This window comes from Myxocyprinus asiaticus, chromosome 9, assembly GCF_019703515.2.
Source record: "Myxocyprinus asiaticus isolate MX2 ecotype Aquarium Trade chromosome 9, UBuf_Myxa_2, whole genome shotgun sequence".
NCBI lineage: Eukaryota > Metazoa > Chordata > Actinopteri > Cypriniformes > Catostomidae > Myxocyprinus > Myxocyprinus asiaticus.
The window spans coordinates 17,517,933-17,534,069 of record NC_059352.1 but is presented as its reverse complement, the minus strand read 5'-3'; the positions used below and the strand labels follow the sequence as shown (position 1 = coordinate 17,534,069).

The window sequence follows — 16,137 nt, the reverse complement described above, 5'->3', positions numbered from 1 at the left end:
TGGTCATTATGGCCAAACAGTTACATTTTTGTTTCATTAGACAAGAGGACATTTCTCCAAAAATTAAGACCTTTGTCCCCATGTGCACTTGCAAACTGTAGTCTGGCTTTTTTATGGTGGTTTTGGAGCAGTGGTTTCTTCCTTGCTGAGCAGCCTTTCAGGTTATGTTGATATAGGACTCATTGTACCGTGGATATAGATACTTGTCTACCTTTTTCTTCCAGCATCTTCACAAGGTCCTTTGTTGTTGTTTTGGGATTGATTTGCACTTTTCGCATCAAACTGCGTTCATCTCTAGGAGACAGAATGCGTCTCCTTTCTGAGCGGTATGATGGCTGCGTGGTCCCATGGTGTTTATACTTGCGTACTATTGTTTGTTCAGATGAACGTGGTACCTTCAGGTGTTTGGAAATTGTTCCCAAGAATGAACCAGACTTGTGGAGGTCCCCAAATTATTATTATTTTTTTCTGAGGTCTTGGCTGATTTCTTTTAATTTTCCCCTGATGTCAAGCAAAGAGGCACTGAGTTTGAAGGTAGGCATTAAAATACATCCACAGGTACACCTCCAATTCAGTACACCTCCCATCAGAAGCTAATTGTCTAAAGGCCTGACAACATTTTCTGGAATTTTCCAAACTGCTTAAAGGCACAGTTAACTTAGTGTATGTAAACTTCTGACCCACTGGAACTGTGATATGGTCAAATAAAAGTGAAACAATCTATCTGTAAACAATTGTTGGAAAAATTACTCATGTCATGCACAAAGTAGATGTCCTAAACGACTTGCCAAAACTATAGTTTGCTAATATTAAATCTGTGGAGTGGTTAAATTAGTTTTAATGACTTCAACCTAAGTGTATGTAAACTTTTGACATCATCGATATACACAAAAACAGAAGAAATCAGGATGGGGCAAATATTTTTTAACAGCACTCTATCTAGTGAATCTATAGGCTATAAAAATCTTCACTTGGTTAATACTTAAATATAAAGCATTTTAACAGAGCAAATGGTGCGTTCAAGTAATGTCGGAAATATGGTATTTACGAGTTAAGCACACATGAATGCATTTGGGAAACTTTTTTTTTTTTTTTTTAAGCCCCGACTTTCCGAGTTGGGGGCGTGTCAATTTAAGAATCATAATGGAGGCAATTTGTTATTGGTAATAATTCACTTTTACTTTATGATTTTGACGTGCAGTTTAGTTTGTAGGCATTTTTTGCACTGTGAATAGTGATAAAACTTATCACTGAAAATAAGACTCATTTAGCTGGTTTATGCAGCGATATGCGTTTGCAACAAAACCCATCATTTCCCAATTTCCCATCATTATATGTGGTTGCACAAGAATGATAAAATAGGTAGATAAAGCATTAATTACACACTTTATGTGTGGCTTTGCTCTTTTGTTGGATTGGTGCTAAAAAAGCTTTCTGCCTACACTGCTGTGAAAAAGAGAGAGAAAAAATAAATTGCAAAACAGGTCTTTCAGACTAAAATCACTTGAACGCACATCACATCGTATTTACGACCTCTTAAGTACAAACTTCCCAGCAGTACCAAATGTCTCCGACATTTCAAAATAAAAGTCACTTGTGTGTTTTGGGCTTGTTTATAGTTAAAAGTCCCATGCTATGACTGTGGATCTTCCTCACCTGGGCAAACTAAGTTTTGAGCTGCTGCACACGCTAGGGTTTGATTCCACAAGAAAAATTTTTGCAATTTTTTTTTCTGCTTATTATTGGGATTTTGATTTGAACAGTAATCTGTATCTGGGATTTGATTCATTTTGGACTCTTGTAGATTCCATGTCTGTGCCCGTCATAGTAAGGAAAGAAATTTTTGTTAACATTCTATAAATTGATTTTAAAAAATATCGGCCGATTTATCTGTTATTGGTATCCTCAAAATCCACTCGGTTGACCCCTAATTTCGACTTGGCTTCAACGCACCATTATATAGAATTCAAGTGATCCAGCTATTTTACAATCGCTTTGAATTTGATTAATTAGAATTTAGTTGGATCTATCCATTTTATAATAACCTTTTTGAGTCTTTTGTTTTTAACTCTGGTGTAACATGAATTGAAGCTGTTTTTGCACTAATGCCAGACATAACATTAATTAATTATAAATATGAATCTTTGGTTTTCTTCGAGTTCTAAATAAAAAGAGAAAATAATCAAATAAGATGAAGTAAATTTAACTGGATTATCTAAAAATAGGCATTACCATATGGTTATTAAAATAAAAATAACTTTATTGTGAAATGACCTGTATTATATGTAATAACTGTAATATAAAAATTACATGTACTGTAATATAAGATTTTGGTGACCGCTATACATTGCTATTTAAAAAAAGAAAAATACTTTACCAGGTGCCATATCAGATAATTGACGGAGGAAGAGTTCTGCGGAAACAGCAAACAGCTTTTTAACTAACACAGATGTAATCCTTCATTTAGCACTGGGATTAAAGCTTGCATTAAAAGCTTATTGCGCTTCCACCGCAGGTGCTTAACATTCACTGCTCATTCAATGCAAGTTCAATTTGCATTTGCCACCATTTTTATCAAGAAGCTTAGCCCCGGGGCCTCTTGAACATTCCCGGTGTTCGAGTCACGCAATGCCTTCGGATCTCAGGTCTCATTGGATTTAAGATTTCATTCCTTGCCCCTCCCTCATGCTCATTTACCCTCTTTGCTCCACAGTTTTTTTTTATAATGAGGCTTTGGGGTTTTACAAAAAGTGTTGCCTTGTCTGAATGAGGGATCTAGTTGGCCTCAGGGCTTTACCTGTATGGAGCAGTTTTAGCGAGGTCATGGCTTTTTTATTGATTTTGTGCTGAGAAAAGGGGGTCCTGAGGGAAACCCTGTGGACTGTCAACTATGATGGATCGATGTGGTCAATAACAAGGGACATAGGGACATGCGTGTTTCCCTTGGCAACATCCACAACATATGGTCTTCAGATGCCAGCATTGTTTGCTTCGAAATCTAATATCATTCTTGAGAATGAGGACATGAATGGAGTCATTCTGATTGAAACTTGATTATGTATAGTCCTTCTAGATATCCAGTATAATAAATTTGATAAATGAGGCTATATGGTGTCTATGACAGAATCCATCGCAGTGGGAGGAGAGACGGGCTGTACAAAGACAATCTGCTGCTCAGAGGGTGTACCATCCGCAACACAGAGGAGGCTGTTGGAATCGTCATCTATGCAGGTACGCCGCCCTCTCTCCAAACCAACACTTGAATCTTGGATAAGTTGTCTCTTGTTCCACTCTTGGCCTCTGTCTTACCTTAATCCTTCCTCAGTTGTAATATCAAAGTGAAGTAGAGCTGGTTTTCTTTTAATTTATTTCTTCGAATCTGATAAAACAAGTTTGTTAATTTTTTACAGCATTTTATTAAAAAGCATGTTATACCATTTCCTGAAATTATGCAACTCATTTTTTCATAAAGTGAGTGCTCTTTGTACTGATTTTCAGGTCATGAGACGAAAGCTATGCTGAACAACAATGGCCCTCGCTATAAACGCAGCAAACTGGAGCGGCAAATGAACGTAGATGTGTTCTGGTGTGTCATCATACTCCTGGTCATGTGCCTTTTTTCCGCCATCGGTATGTAACACATCGTGACAGTTTCTTCTAGAATGTAATTTTATTTAAGTTTATTTAGAAGTTCTTGCCTGAGTGGAACATTTGTCATTGTGGTTGATCAACATATCTGGTTTAAGAAATCATTCTGAGGGAAGCTGTGTTTTTTTTCGGTGTATCTAAAAATAACAGTAACCATGGTTCCCTTATGCATCATACAGTGAAGTGTTTGTCTCTGCATCTTCCTCTAGGACACGGCCTCTGGATGTTTCAATATGGAGAAAAGCGGCCTGTCTTTGATGTCCTGAGCCCAGAAGGAACAGACTTGTCTCCAGTAGTCTCGGCCATTTATCTCTTCCTGACCTTGATTATAGTATTCCAGGTGAGTAGCAAGTATGGTGTGACAGAAATGTTAAAATGTGTTTCTGGCTTTTACAAGAATTACAGTTCTTATAGATTTAAAGGAATAGTTCACCCAACATTTAAAGTCCTGTCATAATTTAGTCATCCTCATGTTGTTTGAAACCCCTTTTGAATTCTTCTGTGAAACACAAAAAGAGACCATTTGTAAAATGTTCAAGATGCTCTTTTCCATACAGTGAAAATGGATGGTGATTTACACTTTCAATATTCAAAAATGACAAAAAAAAAGCACCAGAAAAGTAGTCCACGCAACTTTTGCACTATATTCCAAGTCTTCTTAAGCCATATGATAGCTTTGTGTGAGAAACATACTGAATTTAAAGTCGTTATTCACTGAAAATATTCTCTTCCATCGTAGCTCTCAAATGACATCAAATGCCGTTGGTTTGTGCATGTCCTTTGACCGATCTTGTGTTTACAAACAAAATAAAATAAAATGGATTTCAAATTATGTGAGTGAGTAAATGATAGAATTTTTATTTTTGGGTGAACTATTCCTAAAATTCCTGTCTGGTCTTCAGCTCTGGGGTGTATTTGTTGGGATGATGACCCTACAATAATCTACAACAAACCTTGTTATCTTTTATCTCCGTATTTCTCTTCCTCTCTCTCTCTCTACTTCAGGTGCTGATCCCAATCTCGCTTTTTGTCTCCATTGAAATAGTGAAGATATGCCAAGTTTACTTTATCCATCAAGACATGGAGCTGTACGATGAGGAGACCGACTCTCACCTACAGTGCAGGGCTCTGAACATCACTGAAGACCTGGGCCAGATGCAGTACATCTTCTCTGATAAGACTGGCACGCTCACAGAAAACAAGATGGTGTTTCGCCGTTGTACTGTGGCAGGAGTAGAGTACTCACATGATGCCAATGGTTAGGAATGCTTTGTAAATGAGTGTTAGAACAAACAATATTTTGTTATAATGAACATCTAGTCAATATATAGACTCCTAAGATCTGCTCATATTTTAGGGTTTATCTGGTTGTTGTCTCCTTTAACCCCTTGTAAACATGGTCTCAAATGAATGACTTGCATGAACGAATTGAACCAAAGACTTTGGTTCATCTATTCAAACACAGCGTTTATCCCAAAAAGAGCCTTAAATTTCTAACAGAGTGTACCTCCCACAGCGAGAAGGCTTGCTATGTACCAGGAGGTAGACTCTGAGGAGGAGGACTGTACATCTCATGGTGGAACCCTCCCACGGAGGGACAGTGTTGCCAGTCACCAGAGCGGAAAAGTAGTGTTGCGATCACAGAGCACCAAATCTCATCGTCGCACCGGTAGCAGAGCCGAAGCCAAACGGGCCAGCATTCTATCTAAACACACCGCCTTCAGCAGCCCCATGGTTAGCAAGCCCTTTGATACTTCACTATACTATCACTGTAGACTTTATGTACAATTAAGTAATGCAGTGCTTAATGAGATTTGCGATATTAAACATATTTCGTTGGTTTGACAGGAGAAGGACATTACCCCAGATCCTCAGCTCATGGATAAGGTGAATGAGTGTAGCAGTCAGATGGAGTTCATGCGTTTCCACAGTCAGCCCCTGAACCAGATCCCCCCTGACCTGTGTGACATCTTTGACTTTTTCATCGCCCTCACTATCTGCAACACTGTTGTTGTGTCCTCACCCAATCAACCCCGGCAGAAGGTAAGCAGACTGAGAAACGGAATTAGCTGGAACAGAACGGTACACAACAGCAGTAATGAGTCTGGTGCTGGATCCAAGATTTCATACGGTGAGAAACTGTTAAAGTCAACATGAAACCATATGCTTTTTCTGACGTTTATCATACCAAGAAAAAAATCTTATACCATTACACCCCTATTTCTGAGTGAAATGGGATATTTAATGAGAGAATTTTTTTTGGTTGGGGTGTTATTTGATTATCTGGTACTAATTGGATCATGAAAAGTGGGTGTACCATACAAGAATTTGCAATCAATTGAAATAGACCAAAAAAAAAGCCTGGGAACTTAATTTCAAACTCAATTTTTATTTCATATCGACTTTAATAGTGAATTCAATTCCACTCTAGCGAGTCTTTGTCTTAGCTACTATGCGTTACTAAAAGCTGTTGGATTCACAGACATTGGCTGTTTCTCATTTTGCGTTCTTATGTGTTCTTATCTTCTGCCAAAGTTCAATTCCTATACTCAAAAATGCAAGTACCAAGAATGCATAAAATTACCCGTATGCGTTCTTGATTAGGCCGAATATCGTGGATGCATCAGATGGTGACTTGTGCAAAAGAACCCTTTTGAAAGCCTAGAACTCATAGCTGCACTAGGGTGGCAGACGAAGGACATTTATCAGCTCGTGAGAGTTGTCATACTCCGTCAACATTTCATTGCATTATTTTAATAAAGTAATAAACACATGGAGGAAACTAGTGTTAACAGACTTTATTCTTTCAATGTGTCAGTAGTCCTGTAAAACCTCACTGGTGTGATGAAAATAATGCTCTCACTAGTGTTTGACAATGCCAGTAGTTCTCTCACTGGCTACAAATGTTCCGGGATGGGCAATAACGCAGCAGGAAGATCACAGCACATCTCAAAGCTCATAATAGATGCGTTCTACGTCGTCCTGTCCTTCCAAGTCAGTTTTTCCAAGGTAGATTGGCAAGACTGATCTTCATAAGAATGCACGTCTGTTCTCTGCATTCTTAGCTGTGATAAACACACATCGGTAGCTTTTAAAGATTTATCTTTACCTTTGTAAAGGTTTATAAGAATTATTTCATTCCAATGGACTGCTCAGTGGATGAGTGTAATGATCATTGTTCCAATTTTTATTTTGTTATGCAATTGTGATCATTTGTGAATGAGATTTGTGTGTTACGATATATTACTTTTAATTTGGTCTTCTGTAGATCTTGTGTGTGATTACTGTGTGTTTTGGTATTATGATGAGAAGCCAAAGGAAAATTTCCACATCAGTGGACAATAAAGTAAACAACAAACAAACAAATCTCACAACAACTGAAGTAGCTTATTGAGGATTTTGAGTTGCACAAATCTACTATGTGTGGGCAGTGGTGTCTTTGCTGCAGTTAACTTCCTGTGATGGTCTAGGAGCGACTTCCTGTTTCTGTGTTTAAAGCGAGGTGTGACTTTCTTGCACAATCTCTAAACTGTACAATCATGTAGACACACTATATATTTAAGGAATTTTCACTTTTTCTTTACCAAGGTGCGCCGCTATGAGTTGAAGTCTCCAGTGAAGACCATAGAGGACTTTATCAAGCGCTTCACCCCGAGTCGCTTGACCTCTGGCTCCAATAGCAGCAGCTCCTCCAGCTTGGCCACCAACCGTTCGTCCTCCCACAGGGTGGGCTCCAGCATGCTGACCTCCCCCTCGGCAGAGAGCACGCTCACCAAGCTGAACGAGGAGAAGCCTCCAGATCATGACCTGCAGCATGCCTTAAACTCCGTCCCACCCAACTACGATAAAACAAAGGCCTTGGCTCAAGATGAGTGCGAGCTAAGATTTGAGGCAGAGTCGCCAGACGAGGCAGCACTAGTTTACGCAGCCCGGGCCTATAAGTGTGCTCTCGTCGGTCGGTTACCAGATCAGGTGACTGTGGATCTTCCTCACCTGGGCAAACTAAGTTTTGAGCTGCTGCACACGCTAGGGTTTGATTCCACAAGAAAGAGGATGTCGGTGGTGGTCAAACATCCACTGACTGAGCAAATCACGGTCTACACCAAAGGTGCTGATTCGGTCATCATGGATTTGATCAGACCGGCTACAGGTACGCTTGCACTAATGAGCACCCTACTCCCTGTTTTGCAAGGAATCAGAATGTATAGTTCATTTAAATTTGCATTAAAGTTTTGGCCAAGGTCAGAGTCGTGGTACGGTGTGTAGTGCACATGCTCACAGGGCGACTGGTTCGAGTCCGGCCTGTGTCATGTCCAAATCTCAATCACCCTTCCACTCCCTTAGCTTTCCTGTTGGTATGGATGGGTGATATGACCAGAATCTTATATAATGTTGCTAGTAATTTTATATCAGGGTAACGAGATATAGAGAGATATATATTATTTTATTTATTCTATTAGATATCATTAATATACAGCGTGTCTGTATGTATGTCTGTATGTATGCATGCATGTATGTATGCACAACCCCAATTCCGAAAAAGTTGGGACAGTATGAAAAATGCTAATAACAAAAAGGAGTGATTTGTAAATTATATTCACCCTTTACTATATTGAAAGCACTACAACTACACATTATATGATGTTTTCCCTTGTGAATTTCATTGTTTTTTGAAAATGTACAGTAATTTCAAATCAGATGATTGCAACATGCTCCAAAACAGTTGGGACAGTCGAGTGTTTACCACTGTGAAACCTCACCATTTCTTCTAATAACACTTAAGCATTTTGGCACAGAAGACAAAAGTTTAGAAAGTGGAATTTTCCCCCAATCATCCATTATGTAGGTCTTTAGCTGCACAATTGTGTGGGGTCTTCTTTGCCGGATGGTGTGCTTAATAATGCGCCACACATTCTCAATTGGAGACAGGTCAGGACTGCAGGCAGGGCTCTGCTTACACAGCCATGCACTTGAAATCCGGGCAGTATGTGGTTTGAAGTTGTCCTGCTGGAAAATGCAGGGAGGTCTCTGGAAAAGATGGTGCTGGATGGCAGTATATGTTGCTCCAAAATCTGTACATGTCTGTCTGCATTCATGGTGTTCTCACAGATGTGTAAGTTACCCAAGCCATGGGCAGTGACAAACGCCTGGCCCATACAGACACATGCTTTTGGACCTGACGCTCATAACAGCTTGGATGGCCCTTTTCCTCTTTGGCCCGTGTAACATGACGGCTTTGTTTTTCAAAAACTTTTTGAAATGTGGACTCAAGACATCTAAGATGAGACCGAGCCCAGAGAAGTTGGTAGCGCTTCTGGACAGTGTTGATGTAGGGCTTCTGCTTTGCATAGTAAAGTCTTAACTTGCATCTGTGGATGCAGCGGCGAGTGGTGTTGACTAACAAAGGTGTAATAAAGTTATCCCAAGCCCATGTTCATGATATCCATAATAAATGCTGTTTTTTAAGGCCATGACATCTGAGGTATCAGAGATCACTGGCATTCAGAAGTGGTTTTTGCCTTGCCCTTCACGCACTGAGATTTGACCAGATTCCTTGAATCTTTTAACTATATTGTGCACTCTAGAGGGTGAAATGCCCAAAATCCTTCCAATTTGTCTTTGCGGAACATTGTTCCCAAACTGCTGGATTATTTGCTGAAGCATCTGCTGGCAAATTGACAAGTCTTGAATGATCCTTGCTCTCGAAGGACTAGACGGTTTTTGGAGGCTCCTTATATACTATGACACAATTGCCTCACCTGTTTAACATCTCCTGTTTCACATTGCCTTGTTATTTCAACTTGTCAAATTGTTATTAGTCTTAAACACACACATGCTGTATGTATATATATATATATATATATATATATATATATATATATATATATATATATATATATATATATATATATATATATATATATATATATATATATATATATATGTATATGTGGTAATGCCTATTTTTGGATAATCAAGTGAATTAAATACTTGACAAATAAGGGGTCTAGAAATAGGACGCAAACCAAGAGATAAGATTATTCATAACGAATGAATAAGTGTCATAGTGTGTAATTATGAAACTAAAAAAGAAAAACTAATGTTACAAAACTGATTCTGGCTCTAAATTCTGATTAGATTGAGCCACATTTGAAACCATTTTAAAATAGCTCATAAACACGTGACCACACATCAGTTGAAACTATTTTAATACAGCAAGTTGCGATGTTGCTATGCAGCCTTAAACAACTAAACTCTTCATGTAGCAGCCCTTAATAACAAGTTCATCCTTGTCTTGACATGTTTTGGGACACGACCGACTCTGTATATACCGTCATACCACCCAGACATAATCTTAACTGTTTTCTATCCATTAAAAATTCAAATATAAATGAGAAATAAATACATTGTAAAAAGTTATGGTTATGGTAATTATGTTATTGAAATTTGAGTGCCTTGGTTCTTTTTAACTTTTGAAAATTCTCTCAAATAGAAAAGAACTCCTCAATTATTATTTTTTTTTGTGTAGATTTCACCAACTATAACTTCAAATGTCTATTTATTCCTGTTATTAAATTTTAATAATACTTAATAATATTATTAATTATTAATGGTCCTCTTCTTTATATCAAATATTCTGGGCTAGTTTATTTTGATGTGCACTGTGGATTATTAAAAAACTAGTTGATCATACTAAAGTTTTAATGAAGTCTGTGTTTTCTTTTCCATGCCCCAGTTAGACAGCACATGAGACCTACTCGAGCTGAATAAATGAATAATGGCTCACGGCCAAAAGTCATCTGATTTCTTAAAAATGTGGATGAATAAAAAACATGTATCTCCTTGAAAATGAGAGACATCTTCTTCTATCATTCTGATTGAAAACAGGAATTGGACGGTGTGATTTGTCAGGAAATGTTTTGAATTTTTCAAATCTTTAGAGGACTTGCACAGTGTCCTCTAGACTTTGATGTTAGCTGTTGATCTGTGTTCATAGAAAGACGTTTGATTCCCAAATGGTCAGTATGGGCAATTTGTCCCCTTCACCCAAACATCAGCTGGACAGCTTCCAGATTGTTCTTAGCTCTTGATGTAGCCAAAGGTTTTAGCAGTAATAAAGTATCCTAATGGCATAGGTAGGATGGCTTGTTAGTATTCCAGGCACGATAAGAGCCACAGTGGCGGTTTTCTCTAATGCTGTGTACATAAATGACTGAACAGAATTAGTGCATGTGCAGCCCTGCTCTTTATAACTAAATGTCATGACAACAGCCAAAAAAGACAGAGCTGAAAGTATAGTCTGGTAAAGTTCAAAATCAGTCTAGTTGCTCATAGACTCTCTGTTGTTGTTGTTGTTGTTGTTGCAAGGTTTTAAAGTAATGTTCTGTGTTTAATACAAGTTAATCTCTATTGACAGCCTCTGTGGCATGGTGTCGATTACCAGAGACAATGTTTTTGACTCATTACTCAGTTTGTTTAAACAGTATAATAGTATAACAGTATAATAGTGTGTTGATTGTAATATACTTACAATGGAAATCTATGGGGCTTTCATGAGGGTTTAAAAGCAGAATTGTGAAGCTCATATTTTTGGTAAAGCATTATACCAATTCTTGTGGTTATGCGTTACCGATGTTGATCATGTGGGTGGATTTTTATGTATATTAACAATCCCTTTCTGGTAAATTTGCTCATGCCTTGCAAAGTTATAGTGTTCATCCACTTTACATTGTCATGACATGAGTTGAAAGAATGCATATAACTTTGAACTTACAAGACTAGTAAGTGATTTTTCAAAAACAAATCTCACGTTAAAGTCCCTGTGAAGTGCCTTGACTAGCGCAGTTCAATTTGTTGTTTTGGCATATTTTCTACTGAAACAGTAAGTGGGGACAAATTATGTCAAACGACTATTCCCATATTTAAAAATTGCCAATAGGCTTTTTAGTTTACAGCCACACACACACATACTATATCCATATTTTGAATCATAATGCACTAAGCATAAAGAATAAAGAACACTTACTCGAGCTGTACATTCCAAGAAATGCTCAAAAAATATAAGTAAACTCCAGCAACTTCCCTCACATGCATTCAGAAATGATCATCCCTATGCCATGTTCTCTTCAAAGACAATTACCCTGCACTGTGAGAGCTCCAGATGGCTGAAAGGTGATAACGGTCAGTCAGAACTCACTTTTTAAGCGATTCTGAAAAATCTGTTTGGAACGATACTAATGCATGGATTTTGCTGCCTTCGAAGTGCCCTGCGAAGGCATGATCAGCACCACTTAGAACACAGCCAGATGCGCTGAACATATGTAGGGGAAGGGTGCATTCTTGTTTTAGAAATCATTTGATTGGTTAATGTTTCTTGACCTCAGTGTGACATCATAGATGTTCCTGTGTCTTTTTAGCCAGAAGAGAGAGACTGCAGATTTGAAATGCTTAGTCTGTTTCTTCTGAAAATTAATTTAGTCAGCGTTTAGAAGTACACTAGCATATAGATGATCTTTAAGCTAATAGATATGGACTAAAAGCAGCAAAACTTTCATTTTGATTTCACAGGGTCTTTAACACATTATTGTAGCTGTGCATTTAAAAAGGTGTGTTTTAGCTTTATCCTGTTGCAACGACTTCCAACTTAAATTTCCATTGTAAGTGCATGACTGTAAACAGTATTTTTGCTTTTACAGTAGAACAAGTTCAAATAATTTTCTATAGAGATTAACAGCAACATATTCTGTCAATAGACATTAACTTGCATTGAACCCAGAACATTGATCACTGTAAACCCCCAAGTTAGCAGAATTAAAAAAATTTGAGGTAATCAGTTATCAGTTATAATATAAGTTAATAGAGGTTAATTTTAATTTTGTACTACACATGCATGTTAATTGCTCTTAACTTGAAATATTGAGTAAGCTAACTCCTACATTTTGATGGCACTTAACTATTAATTTAGCTCTTTTGCTGAATTTAAAATTAACAAGTAATCTCTACTTAAATACTTCAAGTAGAAGAAACCTAGCTAGTACTAGCTAGAATAAGCTACTACAGTAAATGATAGCTTGCTAAATGCATGCTGATTGGTAACACTATGCTTTGATTAGCATAGCAATTGCTCAGTGAGTAAAGCAATATAAAACATTTTTAAGTTGTACCTGTCCTCAACCTAAGCTCATGCTCCACTATTCACCATAATGTTAACCCCCAAAACTCCATAACAGAAATTCTTCTAAATAACACAACAAAACAAACAATAACAAGTTTCCCCCTTTACATTTTCTTGCACTAAGACACATTATATAACACTTAATCTTAACATTTTCTCTCCCTGTTGAGTGCCATGCAAAGCATGCTGGGAAATAGAAATCCCCTGTCCAGTTTCAGTTAAATTTTCAGTTCCTGTAAATTTAAAGAGACAAGTTTATTAAACTCAAAACAATAAAACAATTCAGGTTATTTAAAAGGTATCAGTTTCGTGAACTCGAAAGAAAGAGAAAGTTCTAAATACTCATTAAGGTTAATTTATTTGAACTCATTTGTATTTATTTTTTCCCTGCTCAAGACAGTTAATTATTTTGAGCATTTGGGTTAACAGTACTGGAAACGGTTAGCAGAGTTTATATCGACCACAGGATAATTTAATTATGCTTTTACTAAAATAAATATAGTTCTCATAATTTCATCAGCTCATAAATCAAAGTCCATTGGACTACTTTTGCTTTTCTGTAGATGCTGTTGCTCTCACTATTTGTCCTTTTGAGCCATCAAAACTGACAGATCGACAGATTTCATAAAAATGTTATAGGCTATTTTGGTCTGTTGTTAAAAGGACAACTGGTTACGTTATAAGGTGGGAATAAGATTTAAAAAAGTGCAGGTTTTGCACTTTTTTTTGTCTAAAGTTATGCCTTTTATCCAAAGCAACTTTCTGTGCATTCAAGATATAGCATACATTTATCAGAATATGTGTTTCATGGGAATTTAATCCATGACCTTTGCATTTTTAGCGCCATGCTGTACCATTTGAGCTACAGATATGCAGATCTAGTGTCAATCTAATAAGTAGTTAAGTGTCATTAAAAGTTATTCCCTCTGCCATGTGTTTAGTTGGTGTCTGGCCTCTGTCACACCAGGAACTATGGACTACTTTATGCACATAGACACAAATAGTGTATATTCCTGTACTTGTGGATCCAGAGCCACACTTCACCTCTGGGTGTGGACTCCCATTTAGCACAGCAGACCTACAGAAGGTACAATAGCTTCTTTCAGAAGCAGTAGGAGGTTTGCAGCTTGTTTAATGTGCCAGTCTGAGTCACACAGCTTTTACATTTTTGGCCAATGAATTATGACATCGTGCTGTCATGACCAGAAAGCTATAAAGATTTGGAAGCACAAACATGGCTAGTACCGGTGTATGCATTGTGTAACATGTTAGAAGATGAGAGTGTAAGACCAGAATGTTCTTGAGTGTGCTTCATTGCAAATGCTGTGAAAAAGGATTTGTCTGTGTTTTGCTTAGATAATTTTTGTTTTGGTTTGTAAACTTATCTCTAGTTAAATTCCCAAGCTAAAGCAAGAAGGCTGAATTAACTTTTTTTAATATGCTTCGAAGTATCAGAGGTGATGCATTAGTCTCTGGAAAAACAGGTCCGGTTGTCCCACAGTTGCAGTGAAGGTGGTGATGAATCATTTGGTGAAAATGTGAGGCTTGGCACTCTCGCCCCCTCATCTTGGCTGATGGTCCCACGTGTTGGGAAGTGATCATCCCAAACAGTTTGTTCTGCTCTCTCTGCCAGGAACCAATGCGCTGAGCAATAAGACAGGAGCAATAACCCTCAAAATGCTCTATGGTCTGATTACCCAGTCAAACCTGTCAAACAGACTGCCATCTAGATTAAATCTAATGACTTTGTTGAGGAAGCCAATGGCAACATTGAGAGTCAACCTTGAAGTCATTAGTTTAGACTGTCTGCTTAGTGTTTGTCACTTGTGTGTGTATATGTACATGTAATATTGGTTTAATAAAGCAATAGAGTGCAGTGCCCGTCAACTTTTTCAGCCGTCTTGGTTCCGGAAGTATTTTTCCCATAGGGATTACATAAAATCCTTAATAACAGAGTTTTAGTGGCCTGGGTAGCTCAGCGAGTATTGACGCTGACTACCAACCCTGGAGTCTCAAGTTCGAATCCAGGGTGTGCTGAGAGACTCCAGCCAGGTCTCCTAAGCAACCAAATTGGCCCGGTTGCTAGGGAGGGTAGATTCACATGGGGTAACCTCCTCGTGGTCGCGATTAGTGGTTCTCTCTCTCAATGGGGCGCGTGGTAAGTTGTGCATGGATCGCGGATAGTAGCATAAGCCTCCACATGCTGTGAGTCTCCGTGGTGTCATGCAAAGCAAGCCACGTGATAAGATATGCGGCTTGACGGTCTCAGAAGTGGAGGCAACTGAGACTTGTCCTCCGCCACCCGGATTGAGGTGAGTAACCACACCACCACGAGGACCTAGTAGGTAGTGGGAATTGAGCATTCCAAAAAGATACTTTTTTTTTTTTTTTTTTTTTTTTTAATTAACATTTTTAAGTAGGGATGTGCCACATTAATCGACTAAGCGACTAGTTGTCCAACAACTGACTAGTAGATTAGTGGGGGCAACTACTAACATAACATTTTTTAGTGGTGGTGGTTTTAATCGGAGACACAAATCTCATATTAATTGAGAGACACAACTTTTTGGAGAGCGTTTTTGTGTGATTTATAGCTTGCTGTGCTTAAAAGTGATTAATAGCCAGCACAGTAAAACCCTCTGCGAGAACTTTAGTCTCTCTAATGCTTTGAGTTTAGTCCATTTATACACCGCTGCTGTTACAGCCATCAAAGCACCGCATTGACAATTATCACTGTCGGGTGTTAAATCCTCTGCTGTGAGGAATGTTCCCATATTTGAGGTACTTTGGAGAGATTGTCTTTTGCTGATTCTGTCTGAAACTGCTTAAATAAATATTTGCAGTATGAACTAGATGTGTATTCGCATTATCATCTTGTTCTGCACTTTTAAGTGTGCAGCGAGGATCGCCTAGAGACTACCAAGCTCTCTGATTACATTGAAGCGCATCATTCGTTCAGGATGCGCATAATCGGCTTTGTGCCGCTCTGTATTGAAGTCTTTCTTATTTTTTACTTTTTTTTTTTTTTAACTATGATAATTTAGTGCATTAAGATGTTTTAGTTATTTAGTCTATTTATTTGTTGCATAACTGTTTGTTGCTATGTTCAAATGCTGCACTTAGCATCCATACATCCTTCTGAAATGCATCTGATTGGGGTCACGTGATAACGGAGCCTATTTTATACATTATTATGTACTAGTTCAAGTTCAAACAACTGACGAATATGATAATTTGCTCATCCCTAGTTCTAAGCCATGAACCAAACCAACCAGCTCCGAAGTAAATCATAACATTACAGACTTTGATTTGAA

At 38.0% G+C, this 16,137-nt stretch overlaps 1 protein-coding gene across 1 annotated transcript in view; it reads left to right on the top strand.

The window, feature by feature from the left end:
- The window catches only part of LOC127446533 (phospholipid-transporting ATPase VA-like), an 84,501-nt gene that overhangs the window by 42,370 nt on the left and 25,994 nt on the right, over window positions 1-16,137 (top strand). Inside the window, exons 4-10 of the mRNA XM_051707517.1 lie at window positions 3,125-3,231; window positions 3,499-3,630; window positions 3,858-3,988; window positions 4,654-4,906; window positions 5,165-5,382; window positions 5,497-5,691; window positions 7,237-7,798. Coding sequence (XP_051563477.1) covers window positions 3,125-3,231; window positions 3,499-3,630; window positions 3,858-3,988; window positions 4,654-4,906; window positions 5,165-5,382; window positions 5,497-5,691; window positions 7,237-7,798 — 1,598 coding nt within the window. The remainder of the gene's footprint in view (window positions 1-3,124; window positions 3,232-3,498; window positions 3,631-3,857; window positions 3,989-4,653; window positions 4,907-5,164; window positions 5,383-5,496; window positions 5,692-7,236; window positions 7,799-16,137) is intronic.